This window comes from Camellia sinensis, chromosome 15, assembly GCF_055761805.1.
Source record: "Camellia sinensis isolate YWXY chromosome 15, ASM5576180v1, whole genome shotgun sequence".
NCBI classification, from domain to species: Eukaryota; Viridiplantae; Streptophyta; class Magnoliopsida; order Ericales; family Theaceae; genus Camellia; species Camellia sinensis.
In genome coordinates, this window is record NC_138975.1 from 107,065,836 (window position 1) to 107,093,081 (window position 27,246).

Consider the following 27,246-nt stretch of genomic DNA (forward strand, 5'->3'; position numbering starts at 1 on the left):
TCTGCCAATTAGGCCCAGGAGGCTATGCTGCCCTCTGGGAGCTTTTCGAACCAAGTCAAGCCTAAGTCGCCCAGACTTGATGGGAAGAGTATGCACATTAGGGCCTCGTTTCGCCTGTACACAGCCATGACTTGGCGAAAGTGGCTCAGGTAAGAATACGGATCCGTCTTCCCTTCATATGTATTGAACTTCGGCTGAAGGAAGCCTGATGGTAGGGGAGCGTTTTCGATTGCTGGGACAAACGGCGAAGTCTGTAGTCTTGCCAATGCCTTGTCCGTTGGTTCGTAGGCCGGTCGCGGTATTGGCATTCCAACCTCGACGCTTCCGTGCGTCCGAGGAGCCAACCGTTGTAAGGCCGAAACTCGGTGTGGATCCCTTGCCCTGGCATCCTCCTTGCATCGTGCTTTTTCTTCTAGCACGGTTCGTAAGTCGGATGACCTGGGTAGCTCGGTTTGTCTGGGTCCGGTTTGGTGTGAATGTGAAGGCCAATACGTGCTTCCTTCAGTGTATGATCTTTCGGATCTCGTCCTCTCAGACCTGGAGTGACGAGTTCTTGAAGATAAGGAGTGAGTGTCGCCTGTCCTGAGGCTTCTGCTCTCTCCTTGGGAGGGGGTAGTATTCCTACTACGACTTTCTGAGTGGCGAGGGGGCGTCTTGTGCTTGCGCCCCTCTCCTGTCGCCACATCTTTAGTCTTCATCTGGCGTTTTAAAGTCTCCATGTCCGCCGCCATCCTTCGAATCAGTTCATCTTGTTCTTTTACGCGATCTTCCAGGGCTTGAGGATCAATCCTCCTCCTTTGCCTGTCGGGACTTTGAGAGTGACGAGGGCTGCCATTCCGCCTTCCCCTGCCACTCCTCCTGGAATTATGTTGTTGGGGCTCCAAGTCCGCCATGGGAGGGACGACAGGTAATCCTTCACGCCTTGCGCCCCCTTCTGGAGTTAGTCCGTCGACGGCGGACTGCGGCAAGTCTTCAATGTGTGCCATTGAATGAGAAAAGGAGAAGCTTAGTCAAGAGGTTTTTGTTCTTGTCTGTTCTTCCCACAGACGGCGCCAATTGTACGGGGAGGAAATAATTCTCCTCGTATAATCCTGTTGACCAAGTCCACGCTCCTCCGTACGACGTCGCTTTGTCACCTGAAAACACAAACGTGAGCTAGCCGGCGGGTGTGTGCCGGAAACCTCTCCGATGCCTAAGTCAGAAAACTTGACAAATAGACAAAGCTCTAAGTTCTCAGAAAGATTGTGTTCAATTACCTCCTCCAAGGTGATGCTTGTGAGCTTTTATAAGTTTCCCGTGGCACAATCCTAGTAGGACTTGTACTCCTCCATGCAGAGTCCTCCTAGGATTCATTCTCCTAAGGATAATGCTTATCCTTTTACACCCTCCCCCACTGCTTAAACCAAGTGGGATGGTTTTCTTCATAGCCGAACTACCACACGGCCGAAATAACACGGGCTATGCTGAGCCATAAAGAAGGCCGAACTATCCTTAGCTCGGTCTTCTCCTTTAACTCATTACTTCGGCTGCCCCTGTTCAACCTTGGTGTGCTTAAATCAAACTTCCAAGTAACAAGTTTTGACCGACTTAACCAGATTGTGTCACGACCGGACTAACTCTGAAACCGGTCTTCCCAGAACATACTGCGACCGGACTAACTCTAAGACCGACCCTAATCCGAGTTGTCTCTGGACCGGAATAGCCTTACTCTTCCTTGGGCCGAAGCAACTATCTCTTCTTGAGCCGGAATAAACTCACCTCCTTGGGCCGAAGTAACTTTGTCTCCCCAAGGCCGGAGTAACCTTGCCCTCTAGGCCAGAGTATTCAGTACGGCCTTTTTACGTAATCCTTCGCGTTTTGGGCCTCAATGCCCAACTCTCAGCTCGGCCCAATTTTTCCCAAAAATTACCCTCTCAATTATTTAAAGAATACAATCTATTAATTCATTCATCAGAGTATTACAAAATAAAGCATTACATGTATCATCGAATAAAATGCCCCACAGGCTTACATCTTTCCAAGCCAACACTTGGATACAAAAATATGAGTTCTAACTCAGTACAAGAAAAGCCCTAGGCTTGAATGTTTACATGTACTAATAATTTAAGACAGTTAACTAAAAGTAGTCTTCTTCAATCCAGAAGCCAAACCCTCCCAAGCTAATTCCTTGGAGGTAGTTTATCACCTGAACCTGAAAATGATGTTCCCATAAAGGGTGAGCCACAGCCCAGTAGAAATATACTAAACCACATATAAGCAATGAATAAAGCAATAGCATTCAACAGATGGTTAACCAAGATAATCAATTACTTTATTTTACAGTCTCATGACACTATTGTCTAAGATACGTTTTACTTTCCAATTTTATCAACATGGCTCAGAACCTGGCCAAACTTACAACAATGAATCACATATATCATATTCACATCCTTCCAATATCAACAAACAAATGAGACTCAAGCTCAAATCAAACACTTCATACTTCCAGATTGATACACATTTTAGTGCTGTATCAATAAAACACTTCTATATAAATAAGCACACATAAAAGTGATGCTAATGGAGTCCATCCCCTATCTCCTCCCAAACAAAATCCGGTTTAGAGGTCCATCCCCTATCTTCCCCTAAACCGTGGAGTACATCCCCTATCTCCTCCCACACACAAACAATGTATGCAAATGCAATGCTCAATCAATACACGTATTTTCTGTATCAATGCCACAATCAAAATTAATGACTTAACCAATGTGATTAGTTCCAGTTATTCCTAATCCACATGCAATGTCTACAACAATCATGACTATCCTCCACCGATAGCCCAAAACAGTTATTTCTAAACTGAAAATAACTATGTCCACAATTCAATAAACAAATGATTCAAATTATCCAATTATGCCATTTAATCAATGAATTCCCCAATTCCATGAATTTAACCATCTTTTCCCAATTCCATGAATTACTTATACAAATCAATTCAATAATTCAACTAAGGTTTTTCCCAAAATTTACCAAAGTATTCCCAACATATTAAAATACCAAAACTTAGAACATAACCTATAAAATGGAGTAGGAAATCCCTACCTCAAAGAAAACAACCCAAAAGGTGAAGAAAGAGATGAGGGCCCAAATACCAAAGTGCTTCAAATCGCCAAATGCTCAGATTAAATGGTAGCCCTTGCCTCACTCTATCTTTTTAATGAAGGATCTAGGGTAGAAACACACCCTAAGTGGATCAAATCTAAGAAAGAAGGTGAGTAGGGAGAGAGAGAAGTCGGACCTAGGGTTTGGAATCAAAAGAAAATGAAAAAGACTGATCAAATCCCACTGCTGTGTATATAAACTGGACAGGCTCGCTCGAGCGAAGACTTGGTCGCTCGAGCGACCAGACACAGAGAAACTACGCTCGAGCCAAGGAAGCCTTGCTCGAGCCAACAACTCAAATGCTCGCTCGAGCGAAAGAAAGCTCGGTCGAGCTAAGAACTCAAACCCTCAGGTCTGAACCCAGACACACGCTCGAGCGAAGGAACTATAGCTCGAGCGAAGGATGAACTAACTTGCTCGAGCGAAGAAAAGCTCGCTCGAGCCAAGAATGCACAGCTACAGGTCCAAATCAAACACTACCTCTCGCTCGAGCGAACAACTCCTCGCTCGAGCGAAGAACCAAAAACCTGGACAGCAACTCTTGGTTTCTAAACCCAACCAACCTGAAACAAACCTGCCCAACACATCCTATAATTCCAAATGAGAAAATAAGGAATAACAACAACAACCATTATACAATGACAGAATCTACGGAACAGTCCGGATACAATAATTAAATGGGAAAAGACCGGGTCGCTATACAAACCTTATCTAAGTTATTCGAGCTCAACTCATTAATTTGTTAAAATCTTGTTCAACTCATATCAATTTGTTAAAATCTTGTTTAATATCAACTCGTTAGGTAAATAAATCAAACTTAACCATAATTTAACAGTCGTTAAGTTATCAAATCAAACTTGAAAAACTTAACACACAACTTGCCTTTCAGCCCTAATTATATAACCCAATACAGTTCCAGCTTTCCGAATAGAGAACTTTTCCCACTGGCCGAACAGGAGCAGGAAAATGGTTTATAATAAACTGTGGTCAAAATTCCAACACCAACCACACATGAAATAACATAAACCAGGAACACCCACCGACTAGAATCGATGAAGAACAAGAGCACGCCAATTTCCTTTAAACCAGGAAAAAAGAAAGGCCAGCTTAGATTGTAAAAACTCATCTACAGACAAAACCTGAAGTTTGTGAGGATGTCAATGCAGATTTACCAATAGCAGCACTGCAGAAGAAAATTGTCAAAAGTTTCCGAAGTACTATAACTACGGTCAACAAGACCCTAAAACAGTACTTTATTTATTAACACCATGAATGAGAAGAAAGGACTACTCGGTGGTGATTGAAGATAAGGCTCATGTAGCCTCTGCAATGGAGAAATGCAACTCTCTGACAGATTTCTTAAGGAAACTACTCCCACAATATGAGTTTGGGCTACCAACACCAAAACACCCCGATTCACCGCAAGGCTCATTATAGTCGACCACTCTGTCATCATTGTCTAGCGTTTGGTAATACTTGTTAGAACTCCCACCGTGTTTTCGAACGTGTTTCTTGTCCTTACTGCTGCTCCCTTTAGAAGGTTTGCCCTTCTGCTTGTTCTTTCCGTTCTTATAATCATAATACCTCTTACTTTCACTCTTGGGCTGTGGTTTCTTGATCTTCCCAGATGTGGATGTAGATATTGATGGAGGAGGATCATACACATCAGGCGCCCATCTGACGGTCAGTTTCTCTGGAGGTGTCATCCCCTGTTTCTCACGGCTACCCTTCATGGCAGATACTAGCTTTGAAGGAGTCTGCAAGAAAGCAAAACATGAAGAGAAAAGAATAAACAGAACTGTCCAAAAAAAAATGTGGCTCGAGGAAGATACTAGTTCTCATCATGTACATTCAATCAGCTATTGGTCCATGATTGTACAGCCATTACATAAAATTCCAAATATAATTATATCTTTGGTTATCACCAGCTTCCACACAACAATCTAATATAGAAGCCAAGGGTAAAAGAAATTTCAGCCAGCCTGAAATGATGTCCAATGTCTCCAAAATTTAAAATGTTTTGCTTAGATTTTCTTTTTTCTTTTCAAAAGAAAAAAGTTGATAAAAGAGAAAACTAGAAAGAATTGGTACCATATAAGTAACCATTTCAGTCAACTAGTGGCAACTTGCAACATAAATCACACGCTTAACATACAATGCAACTTCCAATCAATTACGGGTTACTTGGACAAAAATGCATTCATTATAGTATCGTCTACCTAAGATATATTAGAATTGTAAAAAGTATCTTAACTAATCCGGCTCGGGTAGAACGAATGGGAAGGTGGAACACACTTAAGAGGCACCTAATACACACATAAATGCTTCCCTCAGAATGTAACAAGATTCAACCCCAACTGCCTCTGGCATGCATACCCTACACTTGTAAGAAACTGAAAAACACGCATTGAAAATAATGATCAAAATCCATTAACTACTTCCAAATAGCATCTGTAGTAACATCCTAACTACAATTAAAGCATCCACCTAACTACTGCCCAAGTACTTGCAAATGAAACGAGCAACTTTTAAGACAATTGATTATGTCTTGAATTGCTCCAGCATCAAACTCACATGATAGGAATCCAAGCATCATGACTTGGTAATAATATGAAGAAAAAAAAAAAACATAAAATGAAAACAAATATAGTGCAAACTTACAGGCAAGGAAATGGATTGAGGGCATGCAGGATTAACAGATTCATGGCCATTTTTCTCCAATACTGCAGCATTTATGTCATCTTCCACATTTGCAGACACAACAAGGGATGCTTTCTTACCAGAGCATGCAAATGTTGCACATTTGGGAAAAAATTTCTCAGAAGTTATTGTAACGCCCTCAAAATAAGACAAGCATTTACATATAAACTAACCACATTCCTTTATTTCATTGAGTTTCATTACATAAGTATTACATGTTAACATCAAAACAAAATGCCCTACGGGCTTACAGCTTTCCAAGTTAACACTTGGTTTCAACAAAAGAGTACTAACTCGTTTACACATTAAGCCCTTGGCTTGAAGTTACATGTAATACATCAAAAGTAAAACAACTACACTATGTCCGCCTCTAGCCTTCCAAGCTATGTCCTTGGAGGTGGCATGCTTCCTGTACCTGAAAATGATATTCCCATATAGGGTGAGCCACAGCCCAGTAGAAATACACTAAACCAACCATGGACAATGACTAAAACATTAGCAATTGATAGTTGGTCAACACTGATACAATCACATAAATTACATATTTATGTCAACGACTTACAAGTCCCAATTACTTTTCATTTTCCCTTTTTCCACAGATAAGCATGCTAGCTCTATCATCATTTCCACAGATATGTATAAAAACTATATCTCACATTCAGATAAGCATAAAAGCTATATCCACATTCTCAACAGATATGTATATCAACAATATCCACAGATAAGCATACAAGCTGTATCCACACTCTACAACAGATATGTATATCAACAATATCCACAGATAAGCATACAAGCTATATCCACACTTCACAAAGATAAGCATATGAGCTCTATCTTCACTTCTCTAGACAAGCATATGAGCTCTGTCTACGGAGTTCATCCCCTATCTCCTCCCAATACCTATCCGGTTTAGAGGTACATCCCCTATCTTCCCCTAAACCGCGGAGTACATCCCCTATCTCCTCCTCTACACATAACGTATATAAACACATTGGTTCTATATACAATCACACAATACACACAATTAATGTATTCTATCAACCGTCAAGTTCCATGACACGTTCCATTGATTAGTTTCCGTTTACCTAATCATCATGCATTGTCTACAACAATCTCGACTATCCTCCACCGATAGCCCAAAGCAGTTATTTCTAAAACAGAAAATAAATGCACAAATGGATATTCAATCAACATTTCATTTCCTCATTTCTCACCAATTAATTATCCCAATTAATTAAACAATGTAATTAGGCCATTTTCCATAATTACCATTTCAACCCTTAGGTCCCATTTTCATCAATGATTCAACAATCATTCTATTTTTCTATGCCAAACATGCATCTAGGTTTATTATGAATAAAACCCCAACTTTTGTAAAATTACACAAAAGCCCCAAACTTTCACAAATTTACCAAACCAAGCCCAACATCTCAAAATACCAAAATTTAAAGACAAAACCCATAGAGAGGAGTAGGTTATCCCTACCTCAATTTCGGAGTCCCAAAGGAGAAGACGACAAAACCCAACGTGCTCCAAAACCCGAGATTTTCAGATTAAAATGAAGCCCTCGACGATCAACAACCTTTTTGTAAAGGCCAAAGGTGAGTAAATCACTCCTACTAGATCAAAACCTAGAGAGAAGGTAGAGTCTAGAGTGAGAGGCCCAACAATGGTGGTTTTGGAAAAGTAAGAGAGAGAAGAGAAAGTGAAAAAGTGATTTGAAAAGTCACAATTTCGGGATTTAAACCCAGTCTTCCGCTCGAGCGTAAAACACCCCGCTCGAGCGGCCACTCACAGACTTCCGCTCGAGCGGCCAACCTCCCGCTCGAGCGCAGAATGCACTCGCCCAGCACTTTTGCAGAACCAGGCCTCCGCTCGAGCTCCCAACCCTACGCTCGAGCTCACAACACTGCACAACAAGATACTGGATGGATGTAATCTACGCTCGAGCGCCAACACCTCCGCTCGAGCGTACAGGCCAAAAATCTGGGCAACTAGTTTTGGTTTCTAAACCCAACCAACCTGTAACAAACCCGCTCAACACATCCTATAACTCAAATACAAAGTAAGAAAGGATGTAAACAAGATAATAAACAACTACCAACATCCACGGACACATGTCCGGATCACTATACAACAAGGGTAAACCTGGGATCGCTATAGTTACAGTGGTTGGTTCAGTTTGATCTAGATCTTTGCATTTATCTTCCTTCTCCACATTGAAGTTATCAGTCTTGTCGGCAGGTTGAACTAAATTGGAGCTTGATGCCAATTTTTTATCATCTTGAATATGTAGAAATTCAGTCAGACTGTTCCGAAGCTCACTAAGAGAAACATCTTCCAGGACATAACATGTACATTGTGATGGCTCTGGATAAAGCTGCTTCAAGTCATCAGACCTGTTAACATCTTGAGAAACTAACGCACCCATAGGAGAACCAGTGTCCTTATGAAAATCCTGAACTGTCAGGCAAAACTTCTTAGTCAAAGGACAAAATGCTCATAAACAAAATCAAATGAATAGATTTCTCCTGTGAGAAGATCGCCAAGCTTTTATTATTATTTGAAAAAGAAAAAAAGAAAAAAGAGGCTATTTAAAGAAACATGTCACAAAGAGTGTGCTCGTATATGAAGCGAGCTGGCTCCAGAAATGATGGAAAATCATCTGAAGTTTGTGGGTAGGGAGGATGCATCAACAGCTTAAACTAGAAAAATTCAGCCTTCCCATTGGAAAGATATTCTGTCCACATAAAAACCACACGCCACAGATACAAATTATAATAGGAAAAATTCCTACATTTATGCTAATTATAACCATTCTTATAAGTACTATCAATATAAACGTGACAAAGCTGCTTCTGAAATGGGTATTGAGTCCCGTATAGATTATCAATTTCTTGAACATCATTACATCTCAAGTTCTAAACAGTGGAAATAAGTTGGAGAGGAAGCGACAGAGAGATTGATGATGCTAATGATCAAAGGCTATGGTATATAAAGATTCAAGATAAACACTTGTCACATCTTTATGTAGACAGCTGGAAAAAAAAATGGCAATTTTAACGTAAGAAGTAAACAAAATAAGCCTACCAAGTACACGGCAACAATGTTCTATCGATCATTAAGTATTTGAAAATGCCAACAATAACTTGAGGCTTCTGATCTCATTTACAACAATTGAAAAAATAAGACTGTCAACAAAGCAGCCGACTTCCATTGGTTCTCTCATACAACCACATCAAACAAGACTCTTCGTAACCAATAAAATAAACCATAGTGCAAATTAAGTATGATTAATATTATAGCGACCCCGGTCTTTTCCCATTTGATTATTGTATCCGGACTTAGGTTCCATAGATTCCGTCATTGTATAATTGTTGTTGTCATTCATTATTTTCTTATTTTGAGTCTTGGGTTGTGTTGGGAAGTTTTGGAGCAGGTTGGTTGAGCTTAGGAACCAAGTCTAGTTGCCCAGATTTTGGCTTGTCCGCTCGAGCGGGGGTTTGGACGCTCGAGCGGGGAATACACCCATCCAGTATGTCCTGGGTAGTGTTGGCCGCTCGAGCGGGGGATTGGACGCTCGAGCGGGAAGTCGTGAGTGACGTTCGAGCGGGGAGTTGGGAGCTCGAGCGGGGACCTGTCTGCAAAAACTTCTGGGAGAGTGCATTCGCCGCTCGAGCGGGAGTTTGGCCGCTCGAGCGGGAGTCTGTGAGTGGCGCTCGAGCGGGGGTTTCCACGCTCGAGCGGGGCGACTGGTATAAAAATCCGAGATCCGACTTTCAAGATCATTTTTCATCTCCTTTTTTATTTAAAAACCCTAGAACCGTCTTCTCCCTCTCCCTACACACCTTCTCTCTTAGGTTTGATCTACTTAGAGTGTATTTCTACCCTAAGTCCTTTGTTAAAAAGATAGAGTGAGTCGAGGGCTTCCATTTAATCTGAACGTTGGGTGGTTTGGAGCACTTTGGAATTTGGGTCTTCATCTTCATCTTATCCATTCGAGTTCTTCACTTCAAGGTAGGGATTTCCTACTCCATTCTATAAGTTTTGTTCTAAGTTTTGGTATTTTGATATGTTGGGAGTACTTTGGTAATTTTGGGAAAAATCCTAGTTGTATTAATAAATTAATTTGTATAATTAATTTAAGGAAATTGGGAAAACTGGTGAAATGCATGAAATTGAGGAATTCATTGATTAAATTGTGTAGTTGGATAATTTAAACCACTCACCTATTGAATTGTTGTTATATTTATTTTCAGTCTAGAAATAACTGTTTTGGGCTATCGGTGGAGGATAGTCGTGATTGTTGTAGACATTGCATGTGGATTAGGAATAACTGAAACTAATCACATTGGTTAAGTCATTAATTTTGACTATGGCATTGATACAGAAAATATGTGTATTGATTGAGCATTGCATTTGCATACATTGTTTTGTGTGTGGGAGGAGATAGGGGATGTACTCCACGGTTTAGGGGAAGATAGGGGATGGACCTCTAAACCGGATTTATGTTTGGGAGGAGATAGGGGATGGACTCCATTAGCACCATTTTTATGTGTGCTTATTATATTGAAGTGTTTTTACATGATTATTGATACAACACTAAAATGTGTATCAAATGGGAAGTATGAAGTGTTTTGATATGAGCATGAGTCTCATTTGTTTTGTTGATATTGGAAGTAATGGGAATATGATATGTAATCCACTGTTGTAAGTTTGGCCAGGTTCTGAGCCATGTTGATAATAATGGAAAGTGAAATGTATCTTAGACATTAGTGTCATGAGACTGTTTAATGATAAAATTGATTATCTTGGTTAACCATCTATTGAATGCTATAGCTTTATTCAATGCTTATATTTGGTTTAGTATTTTTCTACTGGGCTGTGGCTCACCCTTTATGGGAACATCATTTTCAGGTTCAGGTGATAAACTACCTCCAAGGACTTAGCTTGGGAGGGTTTGGCTTCTGGATTGAAGAAGACTATCTTTAGTTAATAGTTTTGCATGTAAACATTCAAGCCTAGGGCTTTTCTTGTATTGAGATTAGAACTTATATTTTTGAATCCAAGTGCTGGCTTGGAAAGATGTAAGCCTGTAGGGCATTTTATTCGATGTTACATGTAATGCTTTATTTAGTAATACTCTGATGAATGAATTAATAAATTGTCTTCTTTAAATAATGCATTTCAATGATATATATAATGGGTTAATTTTGAGGGCGTTACAACTTGGTATCAGAGCGTACCGGGTTTGAATACTTTGGGTACGTGGGACGTGATTAGCATCACATTGGGTTCGTCTCGTTTGATAGAGACTTAGTGTAATGTTATATGCTTATGTGATAACATGTTTATGTGATTATGTGGGTATGGAATGTAGTTTCTGGGATGTTGATTGGACCCTTGAGTTTCTAGTAGTCTTGTTGGAAAGGCACTTGATCACTGCTGCTTCCAACCGGAACTATAGTATCGCTTCGGGACTATTATTATCCAGGAATGAAATTCGTAGGTGTTTATGTGATTATGTGCTTACGTGGAATGAATTATTTTTGTCCAATACATTAGGACGCGAGTGTTTAGTTTCGGCACATTTATTAATGTGCTAACGTCTTTGTTTGTTTCCTTTATTAGGATGTCAGGACGAGGACGAGGACGCGGTAGGCGTGGTAGGCCGGGTAGGCAGGAGGTCCGATGCCAGAGGAGATTCCGGCAGTTCATGAGGGAATTGGCCAGGCTAATGTGGCCGAGCCAGTAGGCCAGCAGGCTATGGGCGCTTTAGCTCGAGAGATAGCAGGGGCATTCAGGGAGTCAGTAGGCATTCTTAGGGCTGAGAATCAAGCTCAGGCTGTTATTACGGATGCAGGACCTTCCTTTCTGAAGAGGGAGTTCTTCCGGTCTAATCCGGATGAATTTGTGGGTGATCCTAAAGAGCCGCTTAAGGCAGATGAATGGCTCGAACAGACAACGAAGACGTTTGAGATGCTTGGCATCGAAGACGAGGGGTTGAAGGTGACCTTGGCATCATTCCAGTTGAAGGGGGATGCGGGTCAGTGGTGGAAGTTCACTAAGGGGCGTTTAGGAGGTACGTGGGAGGCTTTTGTGAATGCTTTCCAGGAGAAGTTCTTATCTCCAGCTGTCAGGGAGAAGCTGCGAGACCAGTTTTGTCAGCTTAAGCAGTCGAGTTCTTCAGTGGCCGAGTTTGAGGCTGCATTTACTAGTTTGTCCAGGTTTGCACCTGAGTTGGTGGCGTCTGAGGAACGCCGTTGTATTGAGTTTGAGAAGAAGTTGAGGCGTGGCCTCAAGCTGAGAGTTGGGGGAACTATGATTCGGGATTATGGGCGTATGGTTGATGCTGCAGCCCACATGGAAATTATGATGCAGGAGGAGGAGGAAGGACAGAAGGGCTCCAAGAGGAGTCAGGATGGTCAGAATGATGGTAGGAGACAGAAGGGTTTTAATCCCCAGCAGTCTCAGGGTAGCTTTTCTAGATCGACTTTTCCTGTACCGAGTGCTAGTTCGGGGAAAGGCAGTCAGGGAGACATTACCTGTTTCAAGTGTGGCCAGCTGGGCCACAAGTCTCCAGTTTGTCCTCAGAGGGGAGGAGTTCAGAGAGCAGCATCTTCTTCAGCTCGATCTCAGAGCCAGAGTCAGGGTAGAGGTCAGCCACTCTCGTGTTATCGGTGTGGTCAGCCAGGGCATATGAAGAGGTATTGCCCGCAGTTGGGTGGCACATCTGGTGCATCTGGTTTGAGGCCGATTCAGGGTCAGCAGCCAGCTCAGTCGGGTCAGGCCTCGAAGGCCAATCAGGGAGGGGCTTCATCGTCTCAGTCGGTGCAGCAATCTTATGCTCCTAGGGTTGAGCAAGTTGATCAGAGGTCGTCTGGGCACGTGTATGCTCTTACCGCGCAGGATCTTGTGCCGGCACCATCAGTTGTGAGAGGTACTTTCTTGTTTTGCAACTCGGTTGCTAATGTTTTGATTGATACGGGTGCATCTCATTCCTTTGTGTCTGCTGCATTTGCATCTGTTTTGGAGTTGGAGTTAGCACAGTTAGCATCTCCTATTTGTGTAGTGTTGCCTCTTGGGGGTGAATTGATTTTGAAACACGGTGTTAGGGGTTGTGATATAGAGGTTGATTACCATAGAATCCCATTTTCCTTTGTAGTTATGCCTATGAGGGGTTTCGATGTTATTTTGGGTATGGACTGGTTATCGTCATACCGGGCAGTTATTGATTGCTACCGCCAGAGGGTCACTTGTTGTACCGTGAGCGGAGAGTATTTTCATTTTCTCGGGGACCGGGTTGGTGATGTGTTGCCACCGGGGTATGTTCCGCGAGGACGGAGTGAGCTTAGTGGTCTACTTGCTAACCTTTCGATTAGTGAGGATGTTGAGACTCAGATTGTATTGCCAAGGGTGGTTTGTGAGTACTCGGACGTCTTTCCCGAGGATCTTGTTGGTTTGCCACCGCATCGAGAGATTGAGTTCTCTATTGACTTAGTGCCCGGCACGGCGCCGATTTCTATGGCACCTTATCGTTTTGCCCCAGCTGAGTTAGTTGAGTTGAAGGTCCAACTCCAGGAGTTGTTAGATAAAGGCTTTATACGTCCTAGTGTTTCGCCTTGGGGAGCACCGGCCCTCTTTGTTAAAAAGAAAGGTGGTGCTTTGAGACTTTGTATAGATTACCGGAAATTGAATCGGGCTACGGTTAAGAATAAGTACCCTATGCCCCGTATAGATGATCTGTTCGATCAGTTGAAAGGTTCCCATTGTTTCTCGAAGATAGACTTGAGATCAGGTTATCATCAGTTGAGAGTCAGGGAGGAGGATATTCCAAAGACGGCATTCCGTACGAGGTATGGCCACTATGAGTTTTTGGTGATGCCATTTGGGCTCACCAATGCACCGGCAGTATTTATGGATTTGATGAACCGGATATTCCGGGAATTTTTAGATCGTTTTGTAGTCGTCTTCGTGGACGACATCCTTATCTATTCACCTTCAGAGGAAGAGCACGAGGAACACTTGAGGGTGGTGCTTGATTTACTTAGAGCCCATAAGCTTTATGCTAAGTTTGGGAAGTGTGAGTTCTGGCTAGAGGAGGTGAAGTTCTTAGGCCATGTAGTTTCTAGGGAAGGGGTGTCTGTTGATACATCCAAGACAGAGGCAGTGCAGGATTGGGCACAGCCTAAGAGTGTATTTGAGATCCGCAGTTTTCTGGGATTAGCTGGGTATTACCGTCGGTTTGTGAAAGATTTCTCCAGATTAGCTTCGCCTTTGACTAGATTGACTCGGAAGGGAGTCAAATTTGTTTGGAGTGAGACTTGTGAAAAGTCGTTCCAGGAGTTGAAAGTTAGACTGACCACTGCTCCAGTCTTGATTATTCCGGAGAGAGGGTTGGGTTATGCAGTCTATTGTGACGCCTCACGAGAGGGTCTGGGTTGTGTGTTAATGCAAGAGGGGAAAGTAGTTGCCTATGGCTCACGTCAGTTGAAAATTCACGAGCAGAATTACCCTACGCATGATCTAGAGTTAGCAGCTGTGATATTTGCCTTGAAGATTTGGAGGCATTATCTTTATGGTGAGAAATTTGAGGTATTCTCGGATCATAAGAGTCTGAAATATCTGTTCACACAGAAAGACTTGAACTTGAGGCAGAGGAGGTGGATGGAATTTATTGAGGATTATGACTTTGAATTGCATTATCATCCGGGAAAGGCCAATGTGGTGGCCGACGCCCTTAGCAGGAAACCTGTTGGTGACATAGCTAGTATAGCCATCCGAGAGTGGGAGATGTTAGGTGCACTTGGAGAGTTTGATTTGCTTCTGGGCGAATCCGTTGCGGCTGCGGCCTTGTTTTCTGTTGTTGCGCAACCTACACTTGTGATTCGAGTGTTAGAGGCTCAGAGGGGCAACCTTGATGTAGAATCCCTCCGTGAGAAGATTTCTGGTGGGAAGGTTGAGAAAGGTTTGACGGTGTATCCCGACCTGAGTGTGAGATACCGAGACCGTCTGTTTGTGCCGGAGTCTTGCCGAGAGGAGGTACTCCGAGAGTTTCATCATTCACGTCTTGCGGTGCATCCGGGGGGCACTAAGATGTATCGGGATTTGGGTCGCCAGTTCTGGTGGCGGGGTATGAAGAGAGATGTGGCAGCTTTCGTATCTAAGTGCCTTACTTGTCAGCAAGTGAAGGCCGAACATCAGAGGCCAGCGGGTTTGTTGCAACCCTTGCCTATTGCCGAGTGGAAGTGGGAGCATGTCACTATGGACTTCGTTGTAGGTCTTCCGAGGACTCAGCGGGGCAGTGATGCTATTTGGGTGGTTGTAGACCGGTTGACTAAGTCGGCGCACTTCATTCCTATGCGCGTTAGAGATTCAGTAGATCATCTTACCGACTTGTATGTTCGGGACATAGTGAGGTTGCACGGGGTTCCAGTGACGATCGTCTCCGATAGGGACCCTCGTTTTACTGCCAGATTATGGCAGAGCTTGCAGAGCGCCTTAGGTACTAAGTTGACCTTTAGCACAGCTTATCATCCTCAGACTGATGGGCAGTCCGAGCGTACTATTCAGATCCTTGAAGATATGCTTCGGGGTTGTGTTCTTGACTTTAGCGGGTCATGGGAGAGGCACTTGCCATTAGTGGAGTTTGCCTACAACAACAGCTTCCAGTCTAGTATCGGTATGGCACCGTTTGAGGCCTTATACGGCCGACCGTGTAGGTCTCCTGTTTGTTGGGCCGAGGTGGGTGATACACCTCTGTTGGGTCCGGAGTTAGTAAGGGAAACGACGGAGAAGGTTGAGCTTATCCGTAAGAGGCTTGTTACAGCCCAGAGTCGTCAGAAATCTTATGCCGACCGTAGGAGGAGACCTTTGGTGTTTGAGGTGAGTGATCATGTCTTTTTGAAGATATCACCAAGACGGGGATTGATGAGGTTTGGGAAGAGCGGGAAGTTGTCCCCTCGATTCATTGGTCCTTTTGAGATCCTTGAGAGGATTAGCGAGACTGCTTATCGTTTAGCTTTGCCGCCGCAGTTGTCCGGAGTACATGACGTGTTTCATGTGAGTATGCTTCGGAAGTATGAGCCGGATCCATCACATGTGTTGGATTGGACCGATTTAGTGGTTGATGAGGATGTTTCGTATGAGGAGAGACCGGTTCGGGTCTTGGATAGGCGGGATCAAGTTTTGCGAGGCAAAACCATCCCTTTGGTCAAAGTTTTGTGGAAACATCACGGAGTGGAGGAAGCCACTTGGGAACGTGAGTTGGAAGTTCGCGAAAAATACCCGGACATGTTTGTCGATTTGTAATTTAGTATTTAGATTTTGTAATATTGTTAAACTTAAGAGCTTTACATATGTCTTAAGTTGTAAAACGTGAGTATGTTTTGATAAATGGGTGTATCTTGAAACTTGCTTCATTGTAGAAGTTTAGTGTAACATTGCATCTATTGAGTACATCATTGAATGTGTTGTTTATATCATGCGATTGAATATGATATGGGAATTTTCAACATTAAAAGGAATAATCCATAATAATGATACAGGTTGAAATATATGTTGTTTTATATATATTGTGAGATACCCTTTGATAAAGAGATGAAGTGACCAGTATTGGGTCAAGATGCTTATTGTTGTTATACAATATCTTTGAGAATTGAGAAAAATTTGTTTTTATTTACAAACTTATGCTTAATTTCGGGGACGAAATTCTTTTAAGGGGGGGAGGTTATAGCGACCCCGGTCTTTTCCCATTTGATTATTGTATCCGGACTTAGGTTCCGTAGATTCCGTCATTGTATAATTGTTGTTGTCATTCATTATTTTCTTATTTTGAGTCTTGGGTTGTGTTGGGAAGTTTTGGAGCAGGTTGGTTGAGCTTAGGAACCAAGTCTAGTTGCCCAGATTTTGGCTTGTCCGCTCGAGCGGGGGTTTGGACGCTCGAGCGGGGAATACACCCATCCAGTATGTCCTGGGTAGTGTTGGCCGCTCGAGCGGGGGATTGGACGCTCGAGCGGGAAGTCGTGAGTGACGCTCGAGCGGGGAGTTGGGAGCTCGAGCGGGGACCTGTCTGCAAAAACTTCTGGGAGAGTGCATTCGCCGCTCGAGCGGGAGTTTGGCCGCTCGAGCGGGAGTCTGTGAGTGGCGCTCGAGCGGGGGTTTCCACGCTCGAGCGGGGCGACTGGTATAAAAATCCGAGATCCGACTTTCAAGATCATTTTTCATCTCCTTTTTGATTTAAAAACCCTAGAACCGTCTTCTCCCTCTCCCTACACACCTTCTCTCTTAGGTTTGATCTACTTAGAGTGTATTTCTACCCTAAGTCCTTTGTTAAAAAGACAGAGTGAGTCGAGGGCTTCCATTTAATCTGAACGTTGGGTGGTTTGGAGCACTTTGGAATTTGGGTCTTCATCTTCATCTTATCCATTCGAGTTCTTCACTTCAAGGTAGGGATTTCCTACTCCATTCTATAAGTTTTGTTCTAAGTTTTGGTATTTTGATATGTTGGGAGTACTTTGGTAATTTTGGGAAAAATCCTAGTTGTATTAATAAATTAATTTGTATAATTAATTTAAGGAAATTGGGAAAACTGGTGAAATGCATGAAATTGAGGAATTCATTGATTAAATTGTGTAGTTGGATAATTTAAACCACTCACCTATTGAATTGTTGTTATATTTATTTTCAGTCTAGAAATAACTGTTTTGGGCTATCGGTGGAGGATAGTCGTGATTGTTGTAGACATTGCATGTGGATTAGGAATAACTGAAACTAATCACATTGGTTAAGTCATTAATTTTGACTATGGCATTGATACAGAAAATATGTGTATTGATTGAGCATTGCATTTGCATACATTGTTTTGTGTGTGGGAGGAGATAGGGGATGTACTCCACGGTTTAGGGGAAGATAGGGGATGGACCTCTAAACCGGATTTATGTTTGGGAGGAGATAGGGGATGGACTTCATTAGCACCATTTTTATGTGTGCTTATTATATTGAAGTGTTTTTACATGATTATTGATACAACACTAAAATGTGTATCAAATGGGAAGTATGAAGTGTTTTGATATGAGCATGAGTCTCATTTGTTTTGTTGATATTGGAAGTAATGGGAATATGATATGTAATCCACTGTTGTAAGTTTGGCCAGGTTCTGAGCCATGTTGATAATAATGGAAAGTGAAATGTATCTTAGACATTAGTGTCATGAGACTGTTTAATGATAAAATTGATTATCTTGGTTAACCATCTATTGAATGCTATAGCTTTATTCAATGCTTATATTTGGTTTAGTATTTTTCTACTGGGCTGTGGCTCACCCTTTATGGGAACATCATTTTCAGGTTCAGGTGATAAACTACCTCCAAGGACTTAGCTTGGGAGGGTTTGGCTTCTGGATTGAAGAAGACTATCTTTAGTTAATAGTTTTGCATGTAAACATTCAAGCCTAGGGCTTTTCTTGTATTGAGATTAGAACTTATATTTTTGAATCCAAGTGCTGGCTTGGAAAGATGTAAGCCTGTAGGGCATTTTATTCGATGTTACATGTAATGCTTTATTTAGTAATACTCTGATGAATGAATTAATAAATTGTCTTCTTTAAATAATGCATTTCAATGATATATATAATGGGTTAATTTTGAGGGCGTTACAAATATTGCAATAAAATTAGTACAAAAGCTGACAACATTTGAACTTACTCATATCCAGGATAAGATAAATGCAATATTCAGAGGGTGAAATTGTATAGAAAAGATATCTATAAAGACACAAGATTAAATAGTAGTTGAACAACCAAACATTGTAGGCTCGTGAAATTCAAACATGTGAATTTTAAAAACAAAAGTTCGACAAAAGTAATTTTCTCAAGGGAAAAAATTAACACAAAATCAACCATAAAAATACTAATTTTAAGTAACAGAATCAGTGTTAAGCTTTAAGAGAATCAAAACGTGTTACAATTTAAAGAGCACATAGATGCGGACAGGCCTCTAAGGACCATGATCAAGATAAAGACAAGACAACTAAGCCAACTTGATATTTTGGCATTATCGCCACAAAGAAAAGCTTTTGAATTTTTCAGTTGCAACTAGTAATTGGGACACTACTTGATTCAAATGGTTCTCACGAAGACCGGATATATCTAATTAAATTTCAAATTTGACAGACCATCTTTCAAAATTAAGGAAACTTAATTTTTGCAACAATCAAACTGATTTAAACTCTATTTATCATGTTAATAAGAAGGGGAAAAAAGAAGGATAATTTCACTTTCGTCCCTAAAGTATCACCTTTTTTTCTATTTCATTCCTAAGCTATCACTTTCGTCTATTTAGTCGCTAAAGTTTCTAATTTATCTTCATGTGGTCCAATTGGAGAATGATTATAGAACTTAATAACAGTTGAAAACTAATTTGACCCAAAGAACGTATTTCATAAATTTGAATATCTTAAACAATACAACAAAAAACTAATTTTTCTTACCAATTTGAATAAACTACACCCCACAACTTATTTAATGGGTTTTTGTCGTATGATTTAAGTTGTTTCAATTTTAAAATTACCCTTTTCCAATCAAATTTGGTTACAATCGTCGACAATTGAACCACATAAGTAAAAATTGTCTCTAGTAGGACTATATGAAATCATAGGGGAAAAAATTGTGGTAATTAAGGGGATAAAAGTGAAATTAAACCCCTTAAAATAAATAAATAAATAAAAAGAAGAGCATTTTATGAAAATTCAATAGAAATTAAAGAAAATACCTTTCTGCAACAAGAAGGAAAAGCAGGTGAAACCCACCAGGCAATCCCTTGTTAGCAAGCGAATAACACACTTTGCGATGGATCAAACCCAAAATCTCCGATTCGTAGATGACTAATTGGTGAACCCAAAATCACAGTTTAAGCTGTCCACAATTTATCCCGACTCTAAACACCGAATTATCAGCAACCTGATAATCCAAAAAGATGTGATATCCAACTTGTAGCAAACAAACCACGACAGAGATTTGAAAAATTTCACTAAACTTTAGAGATGCAACTTGATACCTAGACTCAATGAGATGCGACACATACTTGCCCATATAGATTTTCATACTTACTTTGAGGAAGAAATGGTGATACAAATTCCCATCAAAATTAATTTCTTACTATTAATTTCCACGAGATATTTCCAAGAAATGGTTAGGGTTTTCAAATCAAAAGCCCTAATGTAAATGAAGTTTAGAGTTAGAAACAAACCCGAGCTACAGAAAATATATCTTGGAAATATTCAATTAGAATGGAAGAAACTCTAGTTCTTGACGTCAAGACAGTGAGAGGTTATGAAGAAAGATGTCTACACCGAGAGAATGGTGGCCCTGACGCCGACGGGGCTGGTGGTCTTCGGCAATGGCTGAAGCTTCGGCTATGGTGGAAGAGAGGAGGGAGGAGAAGACAAGAGCAACAGCACGAGCCAGAGAGGGAGGCCAACTGACTTCCGACTGTTGGACTACTCTCATCTTTTGCTATGTTTGGTAACTGGTTACACAGGTTGCCTAATTTGAGAGTTAAATTATTTAAATATCTTAGTTATGACCTAGTTATGAAGTAATATGGTATAAGTAAATAATTGAATATAACTAAGTTATGACTTATTATGACAGTAGTTATGACTAATATAGTATTGGTTATGATATAAAACTATATAAGTTCATAACTAAATGTATGGTACATCTAAATGTACCATAGCATCACCCCTAAAACAATGGAGTACCTACTACACTACAATGCAGTCAAAAGAAGTCATGACAATAACCAATTAGTGATCCCCAAGACAAAGGTAGCCTTTCTATAGTCACTGCAAAGTCCCTTTCTCTAGTAATAACATGCATTGCAGTAATCAGCTACTTGGTCATATCATGGCAAACAATATGCTGCCAAGACCAGCCATGATATTGCTCCCATTATTTGCACAACTACCGCGCACCTAAATAGTAAATACAGAGTCTCTAACAAGGTAGCCCACTTAAAAGAGTATTTTCTGAACTGATTACAACCATGTCAATTAAAATTCTAAACTAATTCTCTGCAGATTATTGCTCCTATCAAATAAATTAATCGTTACAAACAACTCTGCACTCAGTTCTGATACAAATTCAAGAAGACGTACATCCAATATAAAAATTTCAAGTTCTAAACTTTACTTTAACAACGAGATTCTTATTTTATTTTTCATTTTTAGTCTCTGCATTCAAAGAAAAAACAAGAATTAATTTTAAATAGTATAGATTATCATATATGAATGATAAACCTGCATTTGATATTTTAGAACTTAGTTACAACTGGGATCTACCATTTACGTGGAATTTTCCCACAAAGAACTTCAATGTAGGTAAAGTTTTTAAAAGAATTGATATTCTACATGATTTATCTCTACTAATTACTTCATGCTATAATTTCTTTTAATAATTTATATACATGGTTATAGATGAAGAAAACTAGGTTTGCTCTGAGTTCTAACTGGATCAGAAAAACATTGTGCCAAAGTTTCAACTTGAATCAATCCATGTTTTCTTTTTTCTTCCTCCCCCTTACTCTTCATCTTCCATTCTAATTCAAATAAGAAATGGAAAAGCTCTATCAAAAAAGGTAACCCCCACCCACACATCTTCCCAAAACCGAATATGAAGCCCATTACCCACTTTCATAAACAAGAAAGGAGACACTATAGGATATAAATGAGAGATGGACTTCCAAGGAGACCGACAATTGCCTCTCCTAACCACATTTGAATCTCTACCATTGTCCTAAACATCATACTTGTTTTTAATGATGGAGCACCATAATGACTCGCTTTCACTAGGGAACCTCCACAACCATTTGCTCAAGAGTCTAATATTCCTCGCAACAATATTCCCGATAGCAAGACCCCCTTTCTCCCTAGGGAGAGAAACCACCTCCCACTTAACTAAGTGATCCTTCTTATCTTCATCACACCCTTCCCAAAGAAAGTCTCGCACCAACTTCCCAACTTTCTTTGCAATCCTTACTAGAATCGTAAACAAAGACGAGTAGATAGGGATGCAACTCAGCAGTGATTGCACCAAAATGTATATCCCCCCTTAGACAACAACGCTCTCTTCCAGCCATCTATTATTTTCCCAATCTCGACAAGTACAGATTCCAAAAAGAATCCGCTCGAGGATCCCCTCCTAAAGGCAAACTCAGATATTTAAGAGGGAACTCCTCAATGGGGCAACCTAAAAAATGAAATATTGCTCAGTTGACTTTGTTGATCGATTATATATCAATCATCCACCTTGACCAGCAGAAGTTTGGAGTTTTTAACTTCCTCCAATTTCTTTAATTAAAATTCTTACACAAACTGGAGGAAGTTAAAGAAATTATTTATTCTTTAATTATTTCAAATTCTTTAATTATAGATAACACATACACAAAGATGAAAAGTTATTTATTATTATTATTTCAAATATTGAAGATCTCTAATATTCGCAAACTAGTTAGATTGCTTTGAGAAATTTCAATTGAGAATCTTAAAGTTTTGGTAACTATATATACGTTTCACTTTTATTTCTCAGAAAGTTCAAAATGCTCTGTAATTTCAGTGGAAGTACGAACCCATTGGATGGAATGTTGTTCCTCCTGGATGTCATTGCAGTACTCAAGAAGCTTAAAAAATCTTATTCTCAACACTATTTTTTTTCAAAATTTTGTTTGTTGATAAGAAAATAACGGCATGAACAGCACAGATTATCTAATAATTGAAGAAAGTAACAAGTAATATACAAAGAAACTTACGGAGCTATAATCCAAATGCTTAATGGCACAGATAAAATCATCTGGAAGAACATTTTCAGGTAACAATTCCTGTGTTAGAAAAGCATAAGGAATCCAATTAAAACAGAAAGTTGACAATGTCACAGCAAAACCTGAATACGCTTCTACAAGTCAAATAATAGTGGTAGGGAATATGACCATAAAAGTTTTGTAAGGGGTTGCATTTGACAAAACAACTGAAGAATGCACCTTTGTCCCATCAGCCAATATAACCTAAATGATTCCACCCAGGTTCCTAATATCTAAATTACTTTTTCGAAGCTCGAAAATCTATTTCATTGAAGAAATCCAGATAATGAAACTAACCCCATTTACAGCTCCAGAGTCCTCAATCATCAATCTTGAAACCTAAATAACAAAAAACATCCTCATAGGTAGCAAGATAATAGATTAGACATGACCAAACTAGCAAAAAGGTAAATAATTTATTATTTCTTGAAAAAAGAAGAGGAAAAGGTATGATAAGAACTAAGGAAGTATGTTTCCTAGCTTATTAATTTCATTGCGAACTACGAAAATGGTTAATCAGATGAACCATATTTCTCTCAAATTTGGCATTTAAACTATTTTTCTGTTTCAATTATAAAATGAAGAGCATTTGAAACAAATGCTTCACTCGAGAAATTTCAAAAAACAGAACAAATACAAAAAACAAGTACCAATCTAAATACTAAAGTTTTGTGGAATTGCATGTGGATCAGAAGCTTAGTGACCATGGATACTACAGAAAACTGTCGCCAAAAGGCAGATGAGCTTTCTCTATGAATCTCATCCAATATAATAGAGCAATCAATCACCAATCTAACAATTGCAAAGCAATCAGACAATAAAATTACTTACAAAAACTCTCTGTATAACATATCAAATCCAACTGTTGATCAGATCAAGAGGACAACAATTCAAATATAACTTTCGATTACAGCACCACAGGAAAATGTACACTTAAGGAGCTTCAAAATCTGAATATAAACTAGTTTACAACTCAAATGAAATCTAACAAATTTGTTTTTTTGCAACCACCATATATATATATATATACATATTTTTTTTTTCATTTATTAGCAAATGAAATCTAAGAAAAAAAATATATGAACGACAATACATGAATTTTTTTAATTTTCTGAAAAATGTACCTGAGATAAAGAGCAAGATAGATCTGATCTTATTCAAACTCGATTTCGGATTTGCGATTTGCAAACTCAAGATGGGACCTAATAGCGAGAGAGATTGAGTTCGAGTTCGATTAGCCTCGAGATCGATGAAGAACAGAGATCGTTGCGATTGATGAAGAACAACTAGAACAAACCCATGGTGGAGACGTTCAGAGAGTGAGAGCTTGCGAAGAAGATGTCGACATGGCTGAAGCCCGGATCGCCGACGAGGCTGGTGGTCCTTGGAAGCTTCAGCTATGGCGGAAGAGAAGAGGGAGGAGAAGAGCCAACAACATGGCCAAACACGACTGATTGAATTTTGTTTCCCCTTCTAACCGGTGTAGCCGGTTGCCTATTTGAGAGGTAAATTATTTAAGTAATTTAGTTATGACCTAGTTATGAGATAATATGGTATAAATAAGTAACTGAATATAACTAAGTTATGACTCAATATGATAGTGATTATGACTAATATGATGTTGGTTATGACATAAAATCATATAAGTTCATAACTAAATGTATGGTACATCTAAATGTACCATAGCATCACCCTCCATTTGGATGTATGAATTTCAATAGAAAAATTTGAGGTTAAACTTTATAAAAATTGTAGAAGAGTTAGCTATTATGGATAGATTGAGCAGCCCTTAAATGCAATAATCATCCATATCTCAACTACCATAATTAAATTTGAGCTATTCTTCTTGAATGATTAGTAAGGCAACCCAACATCTTTCTTTCTTATTCATTAACGCTCCCAATGTTTTTTTTTTTTTTTTTGATTCTCTTGTTGTTGCATACTTATTTATTTATTTATAATATCAGTTCTGCTCCTAATGCAAGTAGTGAAATTATTTCAGGGAACAGTTTCCAAGCCTGCACAGACAATGTTCGTTGATCCATCTTTATTGGTTCCCTTTCCTATCTATATCCTTCAACCTACATCCAGTCCAAGCGATGTAGTTTTGATTCCCACTGGAAAACGAACAGCGATGCGTATTGCTCCACAATTTTTTATTAATTTATTTAATTTAGGAAAGCATTTCCCTTTATTTTATCTTCTTTTAAATTCCTGTCATATAAGTTTCAAGTTCGCATCTATATCATGCATACATGGACACAAGTCACAGAATCCACGTGTTACAGCCACACTGACAAAGCCTGGCTAGAGAAAATAGGACTTCGACTCATCTTTGGGTAACATATCTAGTAAAGAAAGCTTCCATTTTTGCATTCTGCCTAAGAGATTTGTATCTTTTTAGTCAAATCCTACCATGTGTTTGATCATGAAAGTCTTCTGCATGATCACTATACTTCTGGAAGCTCACAAATTAAAGAGTCACTAGAAAGTGTGTTTGTTTTGTTGTTCATTTGGGAGATTCGAAAAATGTAAGTGGTACTCACTTGATGTAGGGTGGACTAGTTGACAAATGGACCCATGTTAAGTACAGTTTTGGTTATTAACTTGGAAAGGTTTTTGTCTAATTCATCCTCCCACCCTCCCTCCTTTTCTCTCTCTAGTGATACAATGTCTTCAGGGTTTGAATTTGTGGCACAATAGATCTAATGAGATCAACGATGAGCTTTTTAAGGGTTACTGGAATGGTAATTCAGAGAAGAGGACCAATGAAATAGTAGCAGGTTGGTTTACTGGATACTCCTCATGGTTTTTGCATGATAAATAATTGTATTCTCAATTACCTCATTTGGCCTTTCATTTTTCACAGCCTATGATTTCTTGAACTCGAGCAACAAAAACTTTAATGTGAATATATGGTACAATTCTACCATGAGCGATCCTGCAGATAATGGGGAGTTTGTAGTGGTGCGGATTTCTCGCCTAGTGAATTTGGTATCTTTTCTAAGCTTCTCAATCTATTTCCAGCTTGCAGTGGTTGCAATGTGACGTGTTGGGAAGCTTTCCAAACCTATTTGTCTTTGCCTCCTTGACCTGTTTTTCTCGGATATAAATGTATCTATCATGCACACAATAAAATAAGTGGTATACAAAGGAGTATTATTTGTCGACTGAATTCTTTTATGTTGCCACTACTTTTGTTATTTGCTTGGCTAATGCCTATGAAAATAGAAAAAATATACAAATATTGTATGTAGAAAGATGTGTTGGAATTGAGAGCTATCAAATAGCTTAACGTTGGAACTTGGAACTATAAATAGTGACAAGTAAAAAAAGGGGTTGGTAAACAAAAACCTACACGCGCATAAATTAATAAAAAAAAACTTTATTCATGCATACTGCATTGAAGAGGTGAAACAAAGCTCCTCTAACATGATTTTTTTATTTTTGAATTAAAGTTCTGTTTATTACTTTGTATATCATTACTCTTTATTTAACATTAGTATGGTCAAGAAAACATAAATCATAGGGTGCACTTTCCTGTACGTCTCTTCAATTTTTGGCAGTCCTAGAATTGGGGCATTTCCCTAAATAAGCTAAAATAATAAAGGAATTCCCAAACTAAGTCTAGTTTTGAAAGATTTCCCAAAATGAGCTAACTCGCGGTTCACAATCGCGAGTTCAATACTTTTCCACCCCTGTCGCGCGAAACTTGCCAAATTTGAAACTCGTTGTTACGAAAAGCGAGTTTGATTAAGAACTCGCGGTTATGAAACGCGAGTTTAATTAAATTTTTTTTCCTTTGAACTCGCTTTTTACAAGCACGATTTCATGCTGAACTCGCTTTTTGAAAACACGAGTTCATCAAAAAATAGATTTCTTCTGAACTCGTTGTTCATAACCACGAGTTTAGGGCAAATTTTTTTTCTTTAAGTGAAATCGTGGTTCACAACCACGATTTTAGAACTTATATTTAACTCCCCCAGCCCCGTGTTTTGCATTCACACTTTCTCCTCTCTCCCTCTGCTGTCTCTCTCTCGCTCTTTACTCTCTGTTCTCTCTCTCTCTCGAGCTACCTGCTCTCTCTCTCTCCGGAGCTCCCTGCTCTCTCTCTCTCTCTCTCTCTCTCGAGCTCTCTCTGATTGATTCAGTACTGTCTCTCTCTCTCTCGTTGGTATGGCTTCGATCATCTACTTTACTGTAAATAAATTAGGATTAGAGTTTATATTTGTGAATATATTTGTGTTTGTGAAAATGTGAATAAATTAGGGTTAGGGTTCATGAATGTGGGGTTAGGGTTAGGGTTAATATTCGTGAATAAAATGTTGTGAAATCAGAAATAATAAATTAGGGTTACGGTTTATATTTGTGAAATTTTAAGTATAGATAATTTGTTGAATGTGAATGTTGAATGTGTTGAATTTTAATTATAGATAATTTGTTGAATTTGTTTAATTATAGATAATTTGTTGAATTTTAATTATAGATAATCTGTTGAATGTGAAATCTTTTGCTATAGATAATTTGTTGTTGAATTTGTTGAATGTGTTTA

The 27,246-nt window shown here is 39.6% G+C and overlaps 1 protein-coding gene and 1 long non-coding RNA gene across 4 annotated transcripts; both read right to left on the reverse strand.

The window, feature by feature from the left end:
• Positions 1–4,220: 4,220 nt before the first annotated feature.
• LOC145812764 (uncharacterized) lies at positions 4,221–5,973 on the reverse strand. The gene is made up of 2 exons (XM_082907948.1): positions 5,803–5,973; positions 4,221–4,898 (listed from the first exon to the last, which is right to left on the reverse strand). The coding sequence occupies exon 2, from the start codon at positions 4,872–4,874 to the stop codon at positions 4,455–4,457; it is 420 nt and encodes a 139-aa protein (XP_082764074.1). The 5' UTR covers positions 4,875–4,898; positions 5,803–5,973; the 3' UTR covers positions 4,221–4,454.
• Positions 5,974–8,008: 2,035 nt separating this feature from the next.
• On the reverse strand, positions 8,009–24,177 carry LOC145812766 (uncharacterized). Of its 3 annotated transcripts, none has more exons than XR_014356293.1 (4): positions 23,819–24,177; positions 22,824–23,033; positions 22,647–22,715; positions 8,009–8,304 (listed from the first exon to the last, which is right to left on the reverse strand). It is a non-coding gene; the product is annotated as an uncharacterized LOC145812766 (long non-coding RNA). The 3 variants fall into 3 exon arrangements; XR_014356294.1 differs by lacking the exon at positions 8,009–8,304 and having other exon boundaries at positions 22,380–22,715; positions 22,824–22,898; positions 22,992–23,033; XR_014356292.1 differs by lacking the exon at positions 8,009–8,304 and having other exon boundaries at positions 22,380–22,715.
• Positions 24,178–27,246: the final 3,069 nt, after the last annotated feature.